Genomic DNA, 22500 nt, shown 5'->3' on the forward strand with positions numbered 1-22500 from the left:
TTAATGCTTACAGGGCATTTCTGGGATCTTTAATTTCAGCTCATGAAACATGTGACCAACACTTTACATGTTGCGTTTATATTTGGGAGTCTTATGGTCTGGAACCTGGCTGGTTCCAGACTTGTGAGTCTTTGACAGTTTGTAGGGCCTTCCTCTGACACCGCCTGGTATAGAGGTCCTGGATGGCAGGGAGCTTTGGTCCCAGTGATGTACTGGGCCGTACGTACTACCCTCTGTAGCGCCTTGTGGTCGGATGCCAATCAAAATGCTCTCAGTGGTGCAGCTATAGAAAGGCCCATCCCAAATCCTGAGGCGTTGTCGTGACTTCTTTATGACTTCTTCGTGACTTCTTTATGACTAATTCCCTCCCAAAAAGCTGTCTCGTTGTCGTCGTCGGTGATCAGACCTACCACCGTTGTGTCGTAAACAAACTTTATGATGGTGTTAGAATCGTGAGTGGCCAGCCAGTCGTGGGAGAACAAGGATTACAGGAGGGGACAAAGCACGCACCCCTTAAGGGCCCTCGTGTTGAGGGTCAGCGTGGCGGATGTGTTGTTGCCCTACCCTCACCACCTGGTCAGTCAGGAAGTCCAGGATCCAGTTGCAGAGGGAGGTGTTTAGTCCCAGGATCCTGAGCTTAGTGATGAGCTTGGAGGACACTATGGTGTTGAACGCTGAGCTGTAGTCAATTAACAAAAATGTCACATAGGTGTTCCTCTTGTCCAGGTGGGAAAGGGCAGTGTGGAGTGTGATAGATATCGCATCATCTGTTGGGGCGGTATGTAAATTGGAGTCTGTCCTGGCTGTCTGGGATGATAGTGTTGATGTGAGCCATGACCAGCCTTTCAAAGTATTTCATGGCTATAGATGTGAGTGCTACGGGGCCATAGTCATTTAGACAGGTTACCTTGGCGTTCTTAGGCACAGGGACTATGGTGGTCTGCTTTAAATATGTATGTAATACAGACAGGGTCAGGGAATGGCTGGGAAATATCAGTGAAATGTCGTTTCATTGGACCACTTCCTTATTGAGCGCATCACTAGTACTTCCTGTTTGAGTTTTTGCTAGTAATCAGGAGGATAGAGTTATGCTCAGATTTGCCAAATGGAGGGTGAGGGAGAGTTTTGTACACGTCTCTATGTGTGGAGTAAAGGTGGTCTAGAGCTTTTTTGCCTGTAGTTGCACAGGTGACATGCTGGTAAAAATGAGGTAAAAAGGTTTTCAGTTTGCCTGCATTAAAGTCCCCGGCCACTAGGAGCGCCGCCTCTGGATGAGCATTTTCTTGTTTGCTTATGGCGGAATACGGCTCGTTGAGGGCGGTCTTATGGCCTTATACGGCTCGTTGAGGGCGGTCTTATGGCCTTATACGGCTCGTTGAGGGCGGTCTTATGGCCTTATACGGCTCGTTGAGGGCGGTCTTATGGCCTTATACGGCTCGTTGAGGGCGGTCTTATGGCCTTATACGGCTCGTTGAGGGCGGTCTTATGGCCTTATACGGCTCGTTGAGGGCGGTCTTATGGCCTTATACGGCTCGTTGAGTGCGGTCTTATGGCCTTATACGGCTCGTTGAGGGCGGTCTTATGGCCTTATACGGCTCGTTGAGGATGGTCTTATGGCCTTATACGGCTCGTTGAGGGCGGTCTTATGGCCTTATACGGCTCGTTGAGGGCGGTCTTATGGCCTTATACGGCTCGTTGAGGGCGGTCTTATGGCCTTATACGGCTCGTTGAGGGCGGTCTTATGGCCTTATACGGCTCGTTGAGGGCGGTCTTATGGCCTTATACGGCTCGTTGAGGGCGGTCTTATGGCCTTATACGGCTCGTTTAGTGCGGTCTTATGGCCTTATACGGCTCGTTGAGGGCGGTCTTATGGCCTTATACGGCTCGTTGAGTGCGGTCTTATGGCCTTATACGGCTCGTTGAGTGCGGTCTTATGGCCTTATACGGCTCGTTGAGGGCGGTCTTATGGCCTTATACGGCTCGTTGAGGGCGGTCTTATGGCCTTATACAGCTCGTTGAGGGCGGTTTTAAGGCCTTATACGGCTCGTTGAGTGCGGTCTTAGTGCCAGCATCGGTTTGTGATTGGAAACAGACAGCTACAAGAAATATAGATGAAAACTCTCTTGGTAAATAGTGTGGTCTACAGCTTATCATGAGGTATTCTATCTCGGGCGAGCAGAACCTCGAGACGTCCTTAATATTAGAGATGGCACACCAGATGCTCTTAACAAAGAGATACACCCCTCCCCCTTTAGCCTTACTCGAGACTGTCGTCCGGTCTAGACGATGTATGGACAAACCCACAAGATATATAGTATCCATTTCCTTGCTCAGCCAAGACTCCATAGAAATATAGAATATTAGAACAATTCTTCCGGGTCCAGTTGATAGGATAATAGGAGTTCATCCAATTTATTCTCCAGTAACTGCACATTCGCTAACAGAACAGAAGGTAATGGTGTTCGGATGTCCAGAAGATGTTTTCAGTCATAGGAAATGATGGCAGAGACATTATGTTACAGATAGACAGCATCAGGAGCTCGTAAAATGGTCGCTATCTATTGCAATGCCCCATCTCTTAGTCCTGTCTGTCTGTCTGTCTGTCTGTCTGTCTGTCTGTCTGTCTGTCTGTCTGTCTGTCTGTCTGTTTGTCTGCCTAGTCCTGTGTGTTTCAGTTGGTAGAGCATGGCACTTGCGATGCCAGGGTTATGGGTTCGATTCCAACAAGGGACCAGTATGAAAATGCATGCACTCACTATTATAAATCACTCTGGGTAAGAGTGTCTGCTAAATTACTGAACTGTAAATGTGTGTCTGTCCTCAGTATTAATCTGTCTGTCTCTGTCCTCAGTACTAATCTGTCTGTCTCTGTCCTCAGTACTAATCTGTCCCTGTCCTCAGTACTAATCTGTCTGTCCCCTGTCCTCAGTACTAATCTGTCTGTCCCTGTCCTCAGTACTAATCTGTCTGTCCCCTGTCCTCAGTACTAATCTGTCTGTCCCCTGTCCTCAGTACTAGTCTGTCTGTCCCCTGTCCTCAGTACTGGTCTGTCTGTCTCTGTCCTCAGTACTAGTCTGTCCTCAGTACTAATCTGTCTGTCCCTGTCCTCAGTACTAGTCTGTCCTCAGTACTAGTCTGTCTGTCTCTGTCCTCAGTACTAGTCTGTCTGTCCCTGTCCTCAGTACTAATCTGTCTGTCCCTGTCCTCAGTACTAATCTGTCTGTCTCTGTCCTCAGTACTAATCTGTCTGTCCCCTGTCCTCAGTACTAGTCTGTCTGTCTCTGTCCTCAGTACTAGTCTGTCTGTCTCTGTCCTCAGTACTAATCTGTCTGTCCCCTGTCCTCAGTCTGTCTGTCCCCTGTCCTCAGTACTGGTCTGTCTGTCTCTGTCCTCAGTACTAATCTGTCTGTCTCTGTCCTCAGTACTAGTCTGTCCTCAGTACTAATCTGTCTGTGTCTGTCCTCAGTACTAGTCTGTCCCTGTCCTCAGTACTAGCCTGTCTGTCTCTGTCCTCAGTACTAGTCTGTCTGTCTCTGTCCTCAGTACTAATCTGTCTGTCCCCTGTCCTCAGTACTAGTCTGTCTGTCCCCTGTCCTCAGTACTGGTCTGTCTGTCTCTGTCCTCAGTACTAGTCTGTCTGTCTCTGTCCTCAGTACTAGTCTGTCCTCAGTACTAATCTGTCTGTGTCTGTCCTCAGTACTAGTCTGTCTGTCCCCTGTCCTCAGTACTAGTCTGTCCTCAGTACTAGTCTGTCTGTCTCTGTCCTCAGTACTAGTCTGTCCTCAGTACTAATCTGTCTGTCCCCTGTCCTCAGTACTAGTCTGTCTGTCCCCTGTCCTCAGTACTAGTCTGTCTGTCCCCTGTCCTCAGTACTGGTCTGTCTGTCTCTGTCCTCAGTACTAGTCTGTCTGTCCCCTGTCCTCAGTACTAGTCTGTCCTCAGTACTAATCTGTCTGTGTCTGTCCTCAGTACTAGTCTGTCTGCCCCTGTCCTCAGTCTGTCCCTGTCCTCAGTACTAATCTGTCTGTCCCTGTCCTCAGTACTAATCTGTCTGTCCCCTGTCCTCAGTACTAATCTGTCTGTGTCTGTCCTCAGTACTAGTATGTCTGTCTCTGTCCTCAGTACTAGTCTGTCCTCAGTACTAATCTGTCTGTGTCTGTCCTCAGTACTAGTCTGTCTGTCCCCTGTCCTCAGTACTAGTCTGTCCCTGTCCTCAGTACTAATCTGTCTGTCCCCTGTCCTCAGTACTAGTCTGTCTGTGTCTGTCCTCAGTACTAATCTGTCTGTCCCCTGTCCTCAGTACTAGTCTGTCTGTCTCTGTCCTCAGTACTAGTCTGTCCTCAGTACTAATCTGTCTGTGTCTGTCCTCAGTACTAGTCTGTCTGTCCCCTGTCCTCAGTACTAGTCTGTCCCTGTCCTCAGTACTAATCTGTCTGTCCCCTGTCCTCAGTAGTAGTCTGTCTGTGTCTGTCCTCAGTACTAATCTGTCTGTGTCTGTCCTCAGTACTAGTCTGTCTGTCCCCTGTCCTCAGTACTAGTCTGTCCCTGTCCTCAGTACTAATCTGTCTGTCCCCTGTCCTCAGTACTAGTCTGTCTGTGTCTGTCCTCAGTACTAATCTGTCTGTGTCTGTCCTCAGTACTAGTCTGTCTGTCCCCTGTCCTCAGTACTAGTCTGTCCCTGTCCTCAGTACTAGTCTGTCTGTCCCCTGTCCTCAGTACTAGTCTGTCCTCAGTACTAATCTGTCTGTGTCTGTCCTCAGTACTAGTCTGTCCCTGTCCTCAGTACTAATCTGTCTGTCCCCTGTCCTCAGTACTAATCTGTCTGTGTCTGTCCTCAGTACTAGTCTGTCTGTCTCTGTCCTCAGTACTAGTCTGTCCTCAGTACTAATCTGTCTGTGTCTGTCCTCAGTACTAGTCTGTCTGTCCCCTGTCCTCAGTACTAGTCTGTCCCTGTCCTCAGTACTAGTCTGTCTGTCCCCTGTCCTCAGTACTAGTCTGTCTGTCCCCTGTCCTCAGTACTAGTCTGTCTGTCCCCTGTCCTCAGTACTGGTCTGTCTGTCTCTGTCCTCAGTACTAGTCTGTCTGTCTCTGTCCTCAGTACTAGTCTGTCCTCAGTACTAATCTGTCTGTGTCTGTCCTCAGTACTAGTCTGTCTGTCCCCTGTCCTCAGTACTAGTCTGTCCCTGTCCTCAGTACTAATCTGTCTGTCCCCTGTCCTCAGTACTAGTCTGTCTGTGTCTGTCCTCAGTACTAATCTGTCTGTCCCCTGTCCTCAGTACTAGTCTGTCTGTCTCTGTCCTCAGTACTAGTCTGTCCTCAGTACTAATCTGTCTGTGTCTGTCCTCAGTACTAGTCTGTCTGTCCCCTGTCCTCAGTACTAGTCTGTCCCTGTCCTCAGTACTAATCTGTCTGTCCCCTGTCCTCAGTACTAGTCTGTCTGTGTCTGTCCTCAGTACTAATCTGTCTGTGTCTGTCCTCAGTACTAGTCTGTCTGTCCCCTGTCCTCAGTACTAGTCTGTCCCTGTCCTCAGTACTAATCTGTCTGTCCCCTGTCCTCAGTACTAGTCTGTCTGTGTCTGTCCTCAGTACTAATCTGTCTGTGTCTGTCCTCAGTACTAGTCTGTCTGTCCCCTGTCCTCAGTACTAGTCTGTCCCTGTCCTCAGTACTAGTCTGTCTGTCCCCTGTCCTCAGTACTAGTCTGTCCTCAGTACTAATCTGTCTGTGTCTGTCCTCAGTACTAGTCTGTCCCTGTCCTCAGTACTAATCTGTCTGTCCCCTGTCCTCAGTACTAATCTGTCTGTGTCTGTCCTCAGTACTAGTCTGTCTGTCTCTGTCCTCAGTACTAGTCTGTCCTCAGTACTAATCTGTCTGTGTCTGTCCTCAGTACTAGTCTGTCTGTCCCCTGTCCTCAGTACTAGTCTGTCCCTGTCCTCAGTACTAGTCTGTCTGTCCCCTGTCATCAGTACTAGTCTGTCTGTCCCCTGTCCTCAGTACTAGTCTGTCTGTCCCCTGTCCTCAATACTAGTCTGTCTGTCCCCTGTCCTCAGTACTGGTCTGTCCCTGTCCTCAGTACTAATCTGTCTGTCCCCTGTCCTCAGTACTAGTCTGTCTGTGTCTGTCCTCAGTACTAATCTGTCTGTCCCCTGTCCTCAGTACTGGTCTGTCCCTGTCCTCAGTACTGTTCTGTCTGTCCCCTGTCCTCAGTACTAGTCTGTCTGTGTCTGTCCTCAGTACTAATCTGTCTGTCCCCTGTCCTCAGTACTGGTCTGTCCCTGTCCTCAGTACTGGTCTGTCTGTCCCCTGTCCTCAGTACTAGTCTGTCTGTCTCTGTCCTCAGTACTAGTCTGTCTCTGTCCTCAGCTACCGCTCTATTCTCCAGTTGGTGAAGCCCTGGCATGATGAAGTGAAGGACTATGTGTTCCCTTACCCCCGGGACTGCAACCCCAGGTGCCCTCTCAAATGCTACGGACCGATGTGTACACATTATACCCAGGTAGGAAGACAGTCAAGGAAAAGTCATATTGTTGCATGGGCAGAATAAATGAACTTAATATTCACATTCTTTGACTTGAACTGTAAGTGCAAATCTCCCATTGACATCAATGCTTGATTGGAAAGTTGATATTGAACCTGTCATTTTTGACGATAGCGGGTATGGACGATCTTTGCGTCGTTGACGAGCCCTACCGTCTCTCTACTTTACAGATGGTTTGGGCCACGACGAACAAAGTCGGATGTGCTGTACACACCTGTCACAATATGAACATATGGGGGAACGTGTGGAAACAGGCTACCTTCTTAGTGTGCAACTATTCATCCAAGTAAGTAGACGGTAATACAACGCCCTTTTTTGATATTTCAGGAAGTAAAAAAAAAAAAAAAACAGTATCTTTAAGGAAAGTCCGTTGTTTTTCACATCAACTTGTCCTGTTACTTTTAACAATGGTTTAACTGTAGTTCTGAGCGTGTCGATACTCAACCTGCCTGTTGGGGCAACAGTACGGTTCATCTGCTTCCATTGGAGCTTGGGTTTCAGCACAAAGCTGTATATACAGTACCAGTACCAGTACGTACCAGGTACCAGTACGTACCAGTTACCAGTTACATTCCAGTACCAGTACGTACCAGTACCAGTACGTACCAGGTACCAGTACGTACCAGTACCATTACGTACCAGTTACCAGTACGTACCAGGTACCAGTTACATTCCAGTACCAGTACGTACCAGTACCAGTACGTACCAGGTACCAGTACGTACCAGTACCAGTACGTACCAGTTACCAGTACGTACCAGGTACCAGTTACATTCCAGCTCCTCCAGAACCTCAAAGAAGTCCAGAATCATTTTTCTCTCTTCCTTAATTCCGTGATCGAAGGCCGTTTCATAAACCGGTGGGACTTGCTTGTCACCTCATAATACAACCACAGCTGACATGTTTTTAAATCACCGATGGCTTCCACACTGAAGAACACATGTGTTGGTGACTTAGGACATGTGTGCATCTGCGTTTTATAAAAGCCCGTCAATCAAAGGAAGCATTTTCCTTCCACAGGGACAACTGTGGCCGCTATCGATGTAGCCACTCACAGGCTTACTGAAATGAAGAAAATTAAGTCACCCACAATATGTGAAAAATTCTACCGTTATCTCTCTGGCTAGCTTTTACATTCCCTAACTACTTTCCCTATAAGATAGTTATATAGTTTATATGCTATTTTATACCTGAATCCCAGACCGCTGGGATTAACTCTGTGTCTGTCTCTCTGTCTTGTGTTTTCCAGGGGGAACTGTATCGAACCAGTATTAACTCTGTGTCTTGTGTTTTCCAGGGGGAACTGGATCGTACCAGTATTAACTCTGTGTCTGTCTTGTGTTTTCCAGGGGGAACTGTATCGAACCAGTATTAACTCTCTGTCTTGTGTTTTCCAGGGGGAACTGTATCGAACCAGTATTAACTCTGTGTCTGTCTTGTGTTTTCCAGGGGGAACTGGATCGTACCAGTATTAACTCTGTGTCTTGTGTTTTCCAGGGGGAACTGGATCGTACCAGTATTAACTCTGTGTCTGTCTTGTGTTTTCCAGGGGGAACTGGATCGTACCAGTATTAACTCTGTGTCTGTCTGTCTTGTGTTTTCCAGGGGGAACTGGATCGAACCAGTATTAACTCTGTGTCTGTCTTGTGTTTTCCAGAGGGAACTGGATCGAACCAGTATTAACTCTGTGTCTGTCTTGTGTTTTCCAGAGGGAACTGGATCGGAGAGGCACCTTACAAAGTAGGCGTCCCGTGCTCCGCCTGTCCCCCGAGCTACGGAGGCTCCTGTACCAACAACATGTGTTTCCCAGCCCTCAACACAAACTATCTGCAGTGGTTCAAATAGAGCCAGGAGTCCCTGTCCAGACTAAGGCTACGTCCCAAATCAAACCCTATTCCCTATTGCCATTTGGTGCTAACACGCTGACCCCCGACCCCAACACAGAGACTTTTCCCCCCCTGAAGGATTTGCACAACAGTCGTGGAAAACACTTATTTAAGATTAAAGAATACATTTATAATAATGTGTACATAGAATTCATGTTTTGTTTTTTTAACATTGTTTTCCAGAAGTAGTTTTTTAAAAATGATTATCATATGATGAATTGGATTGATTGATTGATACAGTAAGATTATAATTTATCTTGTGGAGTATGTTTCCTAACATTGTTACAGTATTATGGGTTTACCATTGGTCATGTACCCATAGAATATGGATACGCATGGATGTGCCTCACAATGGTTATTGACATTTCAACACTACGGTAGCAAGCAAAAATAGTTTTTAAATTTTTTTTTTTTTTTTTTGCTGCTGCTTAGCTAATCGTCTTGGCTAACTGTGGAGAGAAATAATTCACTTATGTACCGTTAATTAGGGCTTGATTCAATCTGTACCAATTCTACGGCGCAATAGACATTGAAAGGCAATGTTACCCTAGTGAGCGGAGACCGCATTATGTCGGCTCAATCGGAAATTACTTTTAAATTTCAATCGAGCGCAGTAACTCTGGACTTTATGTGATCCAGATGGAATCGACCCCTTTACCCACCGCACATATCTCTTAGCTAGCAAACGCAACGCTGTGTCCTAAACTGCAAGGTGTCTCCAGCGAAACTTCCCTTTTTTAGTCTGTTATAGTCTGTTTTAGTCTGTTATAGTCTGTTATAGTCTGTTATAGTCTGTTTTAGTCTGTTATAGTCTGTGTGGGTCTGTTTTAGTCTGTTATAGTCTGTTATAGTCTGTTATAGTCTGTTTTAGTGTGCCGCGTTATAACGCACCTTGCAAATGAATCCCAGCATGTGTAAATGGTGCTGAAGGCATTTACACACAACGTGGAGGTTATGCCTTGTCATGGTCAGAAGAACATGCAGCCAGGTTCAGTTCTGGTTCCTATAGGACAGGTTCAGTACTGGTTGCTATAGGACAGGTTCAGTTCTGGTTCCTATAGGACAGGTTCAGTTCTGGTTGCTATAGGACAGGTTAAGTTCTGGTTGCTATAGGACAGGTTCAGTTCTGGTTCTTATAGGACAGGTTGAGTACTGGTTGCTATAGGACAGGTTCAGTTCTGGTTGCTATAGGACAGGTTCAGTACTGGTTGCTATAGGACAGGTTCAGTTCTGGTTGCTATAGGACAGGTTCAGTTCTGGTTGCTATAGGACAGGTTGAGTACTGGTTGTTATAGGACAGGTGCAGTACTGGTTGCTAGAGGACAGGTTCAGTTATGGTTGCTATAGGACAGGTTCAGTACTGGTTGTTATAGGACAAGTTCAGTACTGGTTGCTAGAGGACAGGTTCAGTTCTGGTTGCTATAGGACAGGTTCAGTACTGGTTGCTAGAGGACAGGTTCAGTACTGGTTGTTATAGGACAGGTTCAGTACTGGTTGCTAGAGGACAGGTTCAGTTCTGGTTGCTATAGGACAGGTTCAGTACTGGTTGCTAGAGGACAGGTTCAGTTCTGGTTGCTATAGGACAGGTTAAGTTCTGGTTGCTAGAGGACAGGTTCAGTTCTGGTTCATATAGGACAGGTTTGGTTCTGGTTGCTATGGGACAGGTTCAGTTCTGGTTGCTATAGGACAGGTTAAGTTCTGGTTGCTAGAGGACAGGTTCAGTACTGGTTGCTATAGGACAGGTTCAGTTCTGTTTCCTATAGGACAGGTTCAATACTGGTTGCTATAGGACAGGTTCAGTTCTGGTTCCTATAGGACAGGTTCAGTACTGGTTGTTATAGGACAGGTTCAGTTCTGGTTGCTAGAGGACAGGTTCAGTTCTGGTTGCTATAGGACAGGTTCAGTACTGGTTGCTATAGGACAGGTTCAGTTCTGGTTGCTATAGGACAGGTTCAGTTCTGGTTGGTATAGGACAGGTTCAGTACTGGTTGGTATAGGACAGGTTCAGTACTGGTTGCTATGGGACAGGTAAAATACTGTTTGTGTTGCTTGTTGTTTGTCTTTTAACATACCTCGGGGCAATAGGACAGTAGGCTCAGTGGAATGTGTATACCATGCGACAAATGGACAGTAGGCTCAGTGGAATGTGTATACCATGGGACAAATGGACAGTAGGCTCAGTGGAATGTGTATACCATGGGACAAATGGACAGTAGGCTCAGTGGAATGTGTATACCATGGGACAAATGGACAGTTTTACATTTAAAGGATCCAGGTATGTCCTTACAGCATGTGTTTTGGTCGATTGCTTGAATCTGTTGTTGTGTAATGTTGTATAAAGTTCACTGATGTGTTTTCAGTGTTCATATGGAGAACCACTTCATAGAATATTGTGTACATGGATAATCCTCATACCCAGAAAATCAATATCCTCATACTACATTATATTCCAGAAATATTTAATTAAAGGATGTTTTTTTTATTTTATTGTTTTGTAAAATAAACTTTACATAAATGTGGAATTCTTTCCAATTGCATACTGGTTTTGATTGAAGTAACACATAACATTGAAAAAAATACTGTGTATTGTTTCCTCCAATTTCGTGTGGTCGGTATGGCAATATAGTATGGTCTGTATGGTAATTTAGTGTGGTCGGTATGGTAATTTAGTGTGGTCGGTATGGTAATTTAGTGTGGTCGGTATGGTAATTTAATATGGTCTGTATGGTAATTTAATATGGTCTGTATGGTAATTTAGTGTGGTCGGTATGGTAATATAGTATGGTCTGTATGGCAATATAGTATGGTCGGTATGGTAATTTAATATGGTCTGTATGGTAATTTAGTGTGGTCGGTATGGTAATTTAATATGGTCTGTATGGTAATTTAGTGTAGTCGGTATGGTAATTTAGGGTGGTCGGTATGGTAATTTAGTGTGGTCGGTATGGTAATATAGTATGGTCGGTATGGTAATTTAGTGTGGTCGGTATGGTAATTTAGTGTGGTCGGTATGGTAATTTAGTGTGGCCGGTATGGTAATTTAGTGTGGTCGGTATGGTAATATCGTATGGTCGGTATGATAATTTATTGTGGTCGGTATGGTAATTTAGTATGGACTGTATGGTAATTTAGTGTGGTCGGTATGGTAATTTAGTGTGGTCGGTATGGTAATTTAGTGTGGTCGGTATGGTAATTTAGTGTGGTCGGTAATAACATCCCTACTATATCATAATAACAGTCCTACTATATCATAATAACAGTCCTACTATATCATAATAACAGTCCTACTATATCATAATAACAGTCCTACTATATCATAATAACAGTCCTACTATATCATAATAACAGCCCTACTATATCATAATAACAGCCCTACTATATCATATCATAATAACAGCCCTACTATATCATAATAACAGCCCTACTATATCATAATAACAGTCCTACTATATCATAATAACAGTCCTACTATATCATAATAACAGTCCTACTATATCATAATAACAGCCCTACTATATCATAATAACAGTCCTACTATATCATAATAACAGTCCTACTATATCATAATAACAGTCCTACTATATCATAATAACAGCCCTACTATATCATATCATAATAACAGTCCTACTATATCATAATAACAGCCCTACTATATCATAATAACAGTCCTACTATATCATATCATAATAACAGCCCTACTATATCATAATAACAGCCCGACTATATCATATCATAATAACAGTCCTACTATATCATATCATAATAACAGCCCTACTATATCATAATAACAGCCCTACTATATCATAATAACAAACCTACAATATGATATCATAATAACAGCCCTACTATATCATAATACAAGCCCTACTATATCATAATAACAGTCCTACTATGTCATAATAACAGTCCTACTATATCATAATAACAGCCCTACTATATCATAATAACAGCCCTACTATATCATAATAACAGCCCTACTATATCATAATAACAGCCCTACAATATCATAATAACAGTCCTACTATATCATAATAACATCCCTACCATATCATAATAACAGCCCTACTATATCATAATAACAGCCCTACTATGTCATAATAACAGTCCTACTATATCATAATAACAGTCCTACTATATCATAATAACAGCCCTACTATATCATAATAACAGCCCTACTATATCATAATAACAGCCCTACTATTACATAATAACAGCCCTACTATATGATAATAACAGCCCTACTATATCATAATAACAGTCCTACTATATCATAATAACAGTCCTACTATATCATAATAACAGTCCTACTATATCATAATAACAGCCCTACTATATCATAATAACAGCCCTACTATATCATAATAACAGTCCTACTATATCATAATAACAGTCCTACTATATCATAATAACAGTCCTACTATGTCATAATAACAGTCCTACTATATCATAATAACAGTCCTACTATATCATAATAACAGCCCTACTATATCATATCATAATAACAGTCCTACTATATCATAATAACAGCCCTACTATATCATAATAACAGTCCTACTATATCATATCATAATAACAGCCCTACTATATCATAATAACAGCCCTACTATATCATATCATAATAACAGCTCTACTATATCATAATAACAGCCCTACTATATCATAATAACAAACCTACAATATCATATCATAATAACAGCCCTACTATATCATAATAAAAGCCCTACTATATCATAATAACAGTCCTACTATGTCATAATAACAGTCCTACTATATCATAATAACAGCCCTACTATATCATAATAACAGCCCTACTATATCATATCATAATAACAGTCCTACTATATCATAATAACAGCCCTACTATATCATAATAACAGTCCTACTATATCATATCATAATAACAGCCCTACTATATCATAATAACAGCCCTACTATATCATATCATAATAACAGCTCTACTATATCATAATAACAGCCCTACTATATCATAATAACAAACCTACAATATCATATCATAATAACAGCCCTACTATATCATAATAAAAGCCCTACTATATCATAATAACAGTCCTACTATGTCATAATAACAGTACTACTATATCATAATAACAGCCCTACTATATCATAATAACAGCCCTACTATATCATAATAACAGCCCTACTATTACATAATAACAGCCCTACTATATCATAATAACAGCCCTACAATATCATAATAACAGTCCTACTATATCATAATAACATCCCTACCATATCATAATAACAGCCCTACTATATCATAATAACAGCCCTACTATGTCATAATAACAGTCCTACTATATCATAATAACAGTCCTACTATATCATAATAACAGCCCTACTATATCATAATAACAGCCCTACTATATCATAATAACAGCCCTACTATTACATAATAACAGCCCTACTATATCATAATAACAGCCCTACAATATCATAATAACAGTCCTACTATATCATAATAACATCCCTACTATATCATAATAACAGTCCTACTATATCATAATAACAGTCCTACTATATCATAATAACAGTCCTACTATATCATAATAACAGCCCTACTATATCATATCATAATAACAGTCCTACTATATCATAATAACAGCCCTACTATATCATAATAACAGTCCTACTATATCATATCATAATAACAGCCCTACTATATCATAATAACAGCCCTACTATATCATATCATAATAACAGCTCTACTATATCATAATAACAGCCCTACTATATCATAATAACAAACCTACAATATCATATCATAATAACAGCCCTACTATATCATAATAAAAGCCCTACTATATCATAATAACAGCCCTACTATGTCATAATAACAGTCCTACTATATCATAATAACAGTCCTACTATATCATAATAACAGCCCTACTATATCATAATAACAGCCCTACAATATCATAATAACAGTCCTACTATATCATAATAACATCCCTACCATATCATAATAACAGCCCTACTATATCATAATAACAGCCCTACTATGTCATAATAACAGTCCTACTATATCATAATAACAGTCCTACTATATCATAATAACAGCCCTACTATATCATAATAACAGCCCTACTATATCATAATAACAGCCCTACTATTACATAATAACAGCCCTACTATATCATAATAACAGCCCTACAATATCATAATAACAGTCCTACTATATCATAATAACATCCCTACTATATCATAATAACAGTCCTACTATATCATAATAACAGTCCTACTATATCATAATAACAGTGCTACTATATCATAATAACAGCCCTACTATATCATATCATAATAACAGTCCTACTATATCATAATAACAGCCCTACTATATCATAATAACAGTCATACTATATCATATCATAATAACAGCCCTACTATATCATAATAACAGCCCTACTATATCATATCATAATAACAGCTCTACTATATCATAATAACAGCCCTACTATATCATAATAACAAACCTACAATATCATATCATAATAACAGCCCTACTATATCATAATAAAAGCCCTACTATATCATAATAACAGCCCTACTATGTCATAATAACAGTCCTACTATATCATAATAACAGTCCTACTATATCATAATAACAGCCCTACTATATCATAATAACAGCCCTACTATATCATAATAACAGCCCTACTATTACATAATAACAGCCCTACTATATCATAATAACAGCCCTACTATATCATAATAACAGTCCTACTATATCATAATAACAGTCCTACTATATCATAATAACAGTCCTACTATATCATAATAACAGCCCTACTATATCATAATAACAGCCCTACTATATCATATCATAATAACAGCCCTACTATATCATAATAACAGCCCTACTATATCATAATAACAGTCCTACTATATCATAATAACAGTCCTACTATATCATAATAACAGCCCTACTATATCATAATAACAGTCCTACTATATCATAATAACAGTCCTACTATATCATAATAACAGTCCTACTATATCATAATAACAGCCCTACTATATCATATCATAATAACAGCCCTACTATATCATAATAACAGTCCTACTATATCATATCATAATAACAGCCCTACTATATCATAATAACAGCCCTACTATATCATATCATAATAACAGCTCTACTATATCATAATAACAACCCTACTATATCATAATAACAAACCTACAATATCATATCATAATAACAGTCCTACTATATCATATCATATTAACAGCCCTACTATATCATAATAACAGCCCTACTATATCATATCATAATAACAGTCCTACTATATCATATCATAATAACAGCCCTACTATATCATAATAACAGCTCTACTATATCATAATAACAAACCTACAATATCATATCATAATAACAGCCCTACTATATCATAATAAAAGCCCTACTATATCATAATAACAGTCCTACTATGTCATAATAACAGTCCTACTATATCATAATACCAGCCCTACTATATCATAATAACAGCCCTACTATATCATAATAACAGCCCTACTATTACATAATAACAGCCCTAATATATCATAATAACAGCCCTACAATATCATAATAACAGTCCTACTATATCATAATAACATCCCTACCATATCATAATAACAGCCCTACTATATCATAATAACAGCCCTACTATGTCATAATAACAGTCCTACTATATCATAATAACAGTCCTACTATATCATAATAACAGCCCTACTATATCATAATAACAGCCCTACTATATTTATTTTTTATTTTTTTTATTTCACCTTTATTTAACCAGGTAGGCTAGTTGAGAACAAGTTCTCATTTGCAACTGCGACCTGGCCAAGATAAAGCATAGCAGTGTGAACAGACAACACAGAGTTACACATGGAGTAAACAATAAACAAGTCAATAACATGGTTGAAAAAAAAAAGAGAATCTATATACAATGTGTGCAAAAGGCATGAGGTAGGCAGTAAATCGAATAATTACAATTTAGCAGATTAACACTGGAGTGATAAATCATCAGATGATCATGTGCAAGAAGAGATACTGGTGTGCAAAAGAGCAGAAAAGTAAATAAATAAAAGCAGTATGGGGGGTGAGGTAGGTAAATTGGGTGGGTAGTTTACAGATGGACTATGTACAGCTGCAGCGATCGGTTAGCTGCTCGGATAGCAGATTTTTAAAGTTGTTGAGGGAGATAAAAGTCTCCAACTTCAGAGATTTTTGCAATTCGTTCCAGTCGCAGGCAGCAGAGAACTGGAAGGAAAGGCGTCCAAATGAGGTTTTGGCTTTAGGGATGATCAGTGAGATACACCTGCTGGAGCGCGTGCTGCGGGTGGGTGTAGCCATCGTGACCAGTGAACTGAGATAAGGCGGCACTTTACCTAGCATAGCCTTGTAGATGACCTGGAGCCAGTGGGTCTGACGACGAACATGTAGCGAGGGCCAGCCGACTAGGGCATACAGGTCGCAGTGGTGGGTCGTATAAGGTGCTTTAGTAACAAAACGAATGGCACTGTGATAAACTGCATCCAGTTTGCTGAGTAGAGTATTGGAAGCTATTTTGTAGATGACATCGCCGAAGTCGAGGATCGGTAGGATAGTCAGTTTTACTAGGGTAAGTTTGGCGGCGTGAGTGAAGGAGGCTTTGTTGCGGAATAGAAAGCCCATTCTTGATTTGATTTTGGATTGGAGATGTTTGATATGAGTCTGGAAGGAGAGTTTGCAGTCTAGCCAGACACCTAGGTACTTATAGATGTCCACATATTCTAGGTCGGAACCGTCCAGGTTGGTGATGCTAGTCGGGCGTGCGGGTGCAGGCAGCGAACGGTTGAAAAGCATGCATTTGGTTTTACTAGCGTTTAAGAGCAGTTGGAGGCCACGGAAGGAGTGTTGTATGGCATTGAAGCTCGTTTGGAGGTTAGATAGCACAGTGTCCAAGGAAGGGCCGGAAGTATATAGAATGGTGTCGTCTGCGTAGAGGTGGATCAGGGAATCGCCCGCAGCAAGAGCAACATCATTGATGTATACAGAGAAAAGAGTCGGCCCGAGAATTGAACCCTGTGGTACCCCCATAGAGACTGCCAGAGGACCGGACAACATGCCCTCCGATTTGACACACTGAACTCTGTCTGCAAAGTAGTTGGTGAACCAGGCAAGGCAGTCATTAGAAAAACCGAGGCTACTGAGTCTGCCGATAAGAATATGGTGATTGACAGAGTCGAAAGCCTTGGCCAGGTCGATGAAGACGGCTGCACAGTAATGTCTTTTATCGATGGCGGTTATGATATCGTTTAGTACCTTGAGCGTGGCTGAGGTGCACCCGTGACCGGCTCGGAAACCGGATTGCACAGCGGAGAAGGTACGGTGGGATTCGAGATGGTCAGTGATCTGTTTGTTGACTTGGCTTTCGAAGACCTTAGATAGGCAGGGCAGGATGGATATAGGTCTGTAACAGTTTGGGTCCAGGGTGTCTCCCCCTTTGAAGAGGGGGATGACCGCGGCAGCTTTCCAATCCTTGGGGATCTCAGATGATACGAAGGAGAGGTTGAACAGGCTGGTAATAGGGGGTGCGACAATGGCGGCGGACAGTTTCAGAAATAGGGGGTCCAGATTGTCAAGCCCAGCTGATTTGTATGGGTCCAGGTTTTCCAGCTCTTTCAGAACATCTGCTATCTGGATTTGGGTAAAGGAGAAGCTGGGGAGGCTTGGGCGAGTAGCAGCGGGGGGGGCGGGGCTGTTGGCCAAGGTTGGAGTCGCCAGGAGGAAGGCATGGCCAGCCATTGAGAAATGCTTGTTGAAGTCTTCGATTATCACGGATTTATCGGTGGTGACCGTGTTACCTAGCCTCAGTGCAGTGGGCAGCTGGGAGGAGGTGCTCTTGTTCTCCATGGACTTTACAGTATCCCAGAACTTTTTGGAGTTAGAGCTACAGGATGCAAATTTCTGCTTGAAAAAGCTGGCCTTTGCTTTCCTGACTGACTGCGTGTATTGGTTCCTGACTTCCCTGAACAGTTGCATATCGCGGGGGCTCTTCGATGCTATTGCAGTTCGCCACAGGATGTTTTTGTGCTGGTCGAGGGCAGTCAGGTCTGGAGTGAACCAAGGGCTATATCTGTTCTTGGTTCTGCATTTTTTGAACGGAGCATGCTTGTCTAATATGGTGAGGAAGTAACTTTTAAAGAATGACCAGGCATCCTCAACTGACGGGATGAGGTCAATATCCTTCCAGGGTACCCGGGCCAGGTCGATTAGAAAGGCCTGCTCGCAGAAGTGTTTTAGGGAGCGTTTGACAGTGATGAGGGGTGGTCGTTTGACCGCGGACCCGTGGCGGATACAGGCAATGAGGCAGTGATCGCTGAGATCTTGATTGAAGACAGCAGAGGTGTATTTGGAGGGCAGGTTGGTCAGGATAATGTCTATTAGGGTGCCCATGTTTACGGATTTAGGGTTGTACCTGGTGGGTTCCTTGATGATTTGTGTGAGATTGAGGGCATCAAGCTTGGATTGTAGGACTGCCGGGGTGTTAAGCATATCCCAGTTTAGGTCACCTAACAGAACAAACTCTGAAGCTAGATGGGGAGCGATCAATTCACAGATGGTGTCCAGGGCACAGCTGGGAGCTGAGGGGGGTCGGTAGCAGGCGGCAACAGTGAGAGACTTATTTTTGGAGAGATTAATTTTTAAAATTAGAAGTTCGAACTGTTTGGGCATAGACCTGGAAAGTATGACAGAACTTTGCAGGCTATCTCTGCAGTAGATTGCAACTCCTCCCCCTTTGGCAGTTCTATCTTGACGGAAAGTGTTATAGTTGGGTATGGAAATCCCAGAATTTTTGGTGGCCTTCCTAAGCCAGGATTCGGACACGGCAAGGACATCAGGGTTGGCAGAGTGTGCTAAAGCGGTGAGTAAGGCAAACTTAGGGAGGAGGCTTCTGATCTTGACATGCATGAGGCCAAGGCTTTTTCGATCACAGAAGTCAACAAATGAGGGTGACTGGGGACATGCAGGGCCTGGGTTTACCTCCACATCACCCGAGGAACAGAGGAGTAGTAGGATGAGGGTGCGGCTAAAGGCTATCACAACTGGTCGCCTAGAGCGTTGGGGACAAAGAATAAAAGGAGCAGATTTATGGGCGTGGTAGAATAGATTCTGGGCATAATGTGCAGACAGGGGTATGGTGGGGCGCGGGTACAGCGGAGGCAAGCCCAGGCACTGGGTGATGATAAGAGAGGTTGTATCTCTGGACATGCTGGTCTCAATGGGTGAGGTCACCGCATGTGTGGGGGGTGGGACAAAGGAGGTATCAGAGGTACGGAGAGTGGAACTACAGGGTCCATTGCAAACCAAAACAATGATAATGATAACTAGCCTGAACAACAGTATGCAAGGCATATTGATATTTGAGAGAGACATACAATAAGGCATAAAGTGATTGCAGGTCTTGATTGGGAGAGCTAGCTAAAACAACAGGTAAGATAACAGCAGCAATAACAGGGTGCTAGTCTAACACAGCAACAACAGGTAAAAATGGCGACGACTAGGCAGAGAGGGTCGGATTAACTACACACAGATCCTGAGTTAAAGCACAGAGCCGACAGATAAAACACAAATAAACAGAATGGAGTACCGTGAATTAATGGACAGTCAAGCATGCATCAGCTATGTAGCCAAGTGATCATAGTGTCCAGGGGGCAGCCGTAGATGGAGCAGGGAGGCCTCCACTAAGCTAGCACGCGGCGTTTAAAGTTAGTAGCCCGGGGGGTGGTCTGCTCAGACGGAGGGGGTCTGCTCAGACGTGGTCGTGTCGACAGAGAATCCAAGCCGGATGGCGAAAGAGAGGTTGTGAATTGTAGAATTGTGTTTGCTAACTGGTGCTAGCTTCGTGGCAGTTGCGCTAGCTGCGCTGGCTGCAAGCTAGCTGTGAGGATCAGAAGTAGTGGCTCAGGGATTACGGCAGGAATCCGGCGTTGTTGTCGAGAGACAGTCCGATGCTGGTAAATTGGTGAGTAATATCCAGGCTAATAACAGGGCTGGTGTCTGTGCAGAAGGTAAAAGCTACTAGCAGCGGCAAAAAAATGGCTAAATTAGCTTGTAGCTGATTTAGACCAGTTGTGATGGATTGGCAGGGCTCTGTGTCGGCAAAAAAAGGTCCAGTCCAATTGGCAAAAGAGGTATTGTAGCCCAAGAATTCGCTGGTAGACCTCTTCTCGAGGCTAGCTCAAGGCTAACTGGTGCTTGCTTCGGGACAGAGGTGTTAGCCAGTAGTAGCCACTCGGTTGCAGCTAGCTAGCTGTGATGATACGGTGTAATAGTCCAGAGCTTGCGTCAGGAATCCGGTGATGTGGTAGAGAAAAAGCAGTCCTATATGCTCTGGGTTGATATCGCGCTTGCAGACTGGCAGGTATTGGCCCGAGCTGAAGTTGGCTGTGTCCGAGTTAAGGGTGAAGACCGCAGCAGTGGCTAACTGACTACTAGCTAGTAGCTAGTTATCTGGCTAGCTTCTGATTGGGGTTACGGTTCTAAAGTATAAAAATAGCAGGTCCGTACCACATTGGGTGAGGCGGAATGTAGGAATGTATATTCAGTTCCTAGATGGAAAGTGAAATTAAAATATATACGAAATGTATACGAAAAATACGAGGACTATTTACACGGGACAAGACAAGACAAACACACGTCCGACTGCTACGCCATCTTGGATTCAGAAAGTCATAATAACATATCATAATAACAGCCCTACAATATCATAATAACAGCCCTACTATATCATAATAACAGCCCTACTATATCATAATAACAGCCCTACTATATCATAATAACAGTCCTACTATATCATAATAACAGCCCTACTATATCATAATAACAGCCCTACTATATCATAATAACAGTCCTACTATATCATAATAACAGCCCTACTATATCATAATAACAGCCCTACTATATCATAATAACAGTCCTACTATATCATAATAACAGTCCTACTATATCATAATAACAGCCCTACTATATCATAATAACAGCCCTACTATATCATAATAACAGTCCTACTATATCATAATAACAGCCCTACTATATCATAATAACAGCCCTACTATTACATAATAACAGCCCTACTATATCATAATAACAGCCCTACTATATCATAATAACAGCTCTACTATATCATAATAACAGCCCTACTATATCATAATAACAGTCCTACTATATCATAATAACAGTCCTACTATATCATAATAACAGCCCTACTATATCATAATAACAGCCCTACTATATCATAATAACAGCTCTACTATATCATAATAACAGCCCTACTATATCATAATAACAGTCCTACTATATCATAATAACAGCCCTACTATATCATAATAACAGTCCTACTATATCATAATAACAGCCCTACTATATCATAATAACAGTCCTACTATATAATATCATAATAACAGCCCTACTATATCATAATAACAGTCCTACTATATCATAATAACAGTCCTACTATATCATAATAACAGTCCTACTATATAATATCATAATAACAGCCCTACTATATCATAATAACAGCCCTACTATATCATAATAACAGTCCTACTATATAATATCATAATAACAGTCCTACTATATCATAATAACAGCCCTACTATATCATAATAAAAGCCCTACTATATCATAATAACAGCCCTACTATATCATAATAACAGCCCTACTATATAATATCATAATAACAGTCCTACTATATCATAATAACAGCCCTACTATATCATAATAACAGCCCTACTATATCATAATAACAGCCCTACTATATCATAATAACAGTCCTACTATATCATAATAACAGCCCTACTATATCATAATAACAGCCCTACTATATCATATCATAATAACAGTCCTACTATATCATAATAACAGCCCTACTATATCATAATAACAGCTCTACTATATCATAATAACAGTCCTACTATATCATAATAACATCCCTACTATATCATAATAACAGCTCTACTATATCATAATAACAGCCCTACTATATCATAATAACAGTCCTACTATATCATAATAACATCCCTACCATATCAT

At 42.1% G+C, this 22500-nt stretch overlaps 2 protein-coding genes across 7 annotated transcripts in view; both read left to right on the plus strand.

The window, feature by feature from the left end:
- Nucleotides 1-10947, plus strand: part of LOC139531681 (peptidase inhibitor 15-A-like) — an 18758-nt gene extending 7811 nt beyond the window's left edge. Inside the window, exons 4-7 of one of the 5 annotated variants that reach the window (XR_011666407.1) lie at nt 6362-6494; nt 6707-6822; nt 8244-10136; nt 10215-10947. Coding sequence is in view for 1 of the 5 variants with exons in the window: in XM_071328356.1 (XP_071184457.1) it covers nt 6362-6494; nt 6707-6822; nt 8244-8379 (385 nt within the window). In the remaining 4 variants the exon portion in view is untranslated. Of the gene's footprint in view, nt 1-6361; nt 6495-6706; nt 6823-8243 lie in introns of all 5 variants that reach the window. The other 4 variants (XR_011666408.1, XR_011666405.1, XR_011666406.1 and 1 more) reach the window with 4 other exon arrangements.
- Nucleotides 1-22500, plus strand: part of sgk3 (serum/glucocorticoid regulated kinase family member 3) — a 1016194-nt gene that overhangs the window by 897456 nt on the left and 96238 nt on the right. The gene's annotated exons all lie outside the window — the stretch shown is intronic.

The sequence above is a fragment of the Salvelinus alpinus genome, chromosome 10, assembly GCF_045679555.1.
Source record: "Salvelinus alpinus chromosome 10, SLU_Salpinus.1, whole genome shotgun sequence".
NCBI lineage: Eukaryota > Metazoa > Chordata > Actinopteri > Salmoniformes > Salmonidae > Salvelinus > Salvelinus alpinus.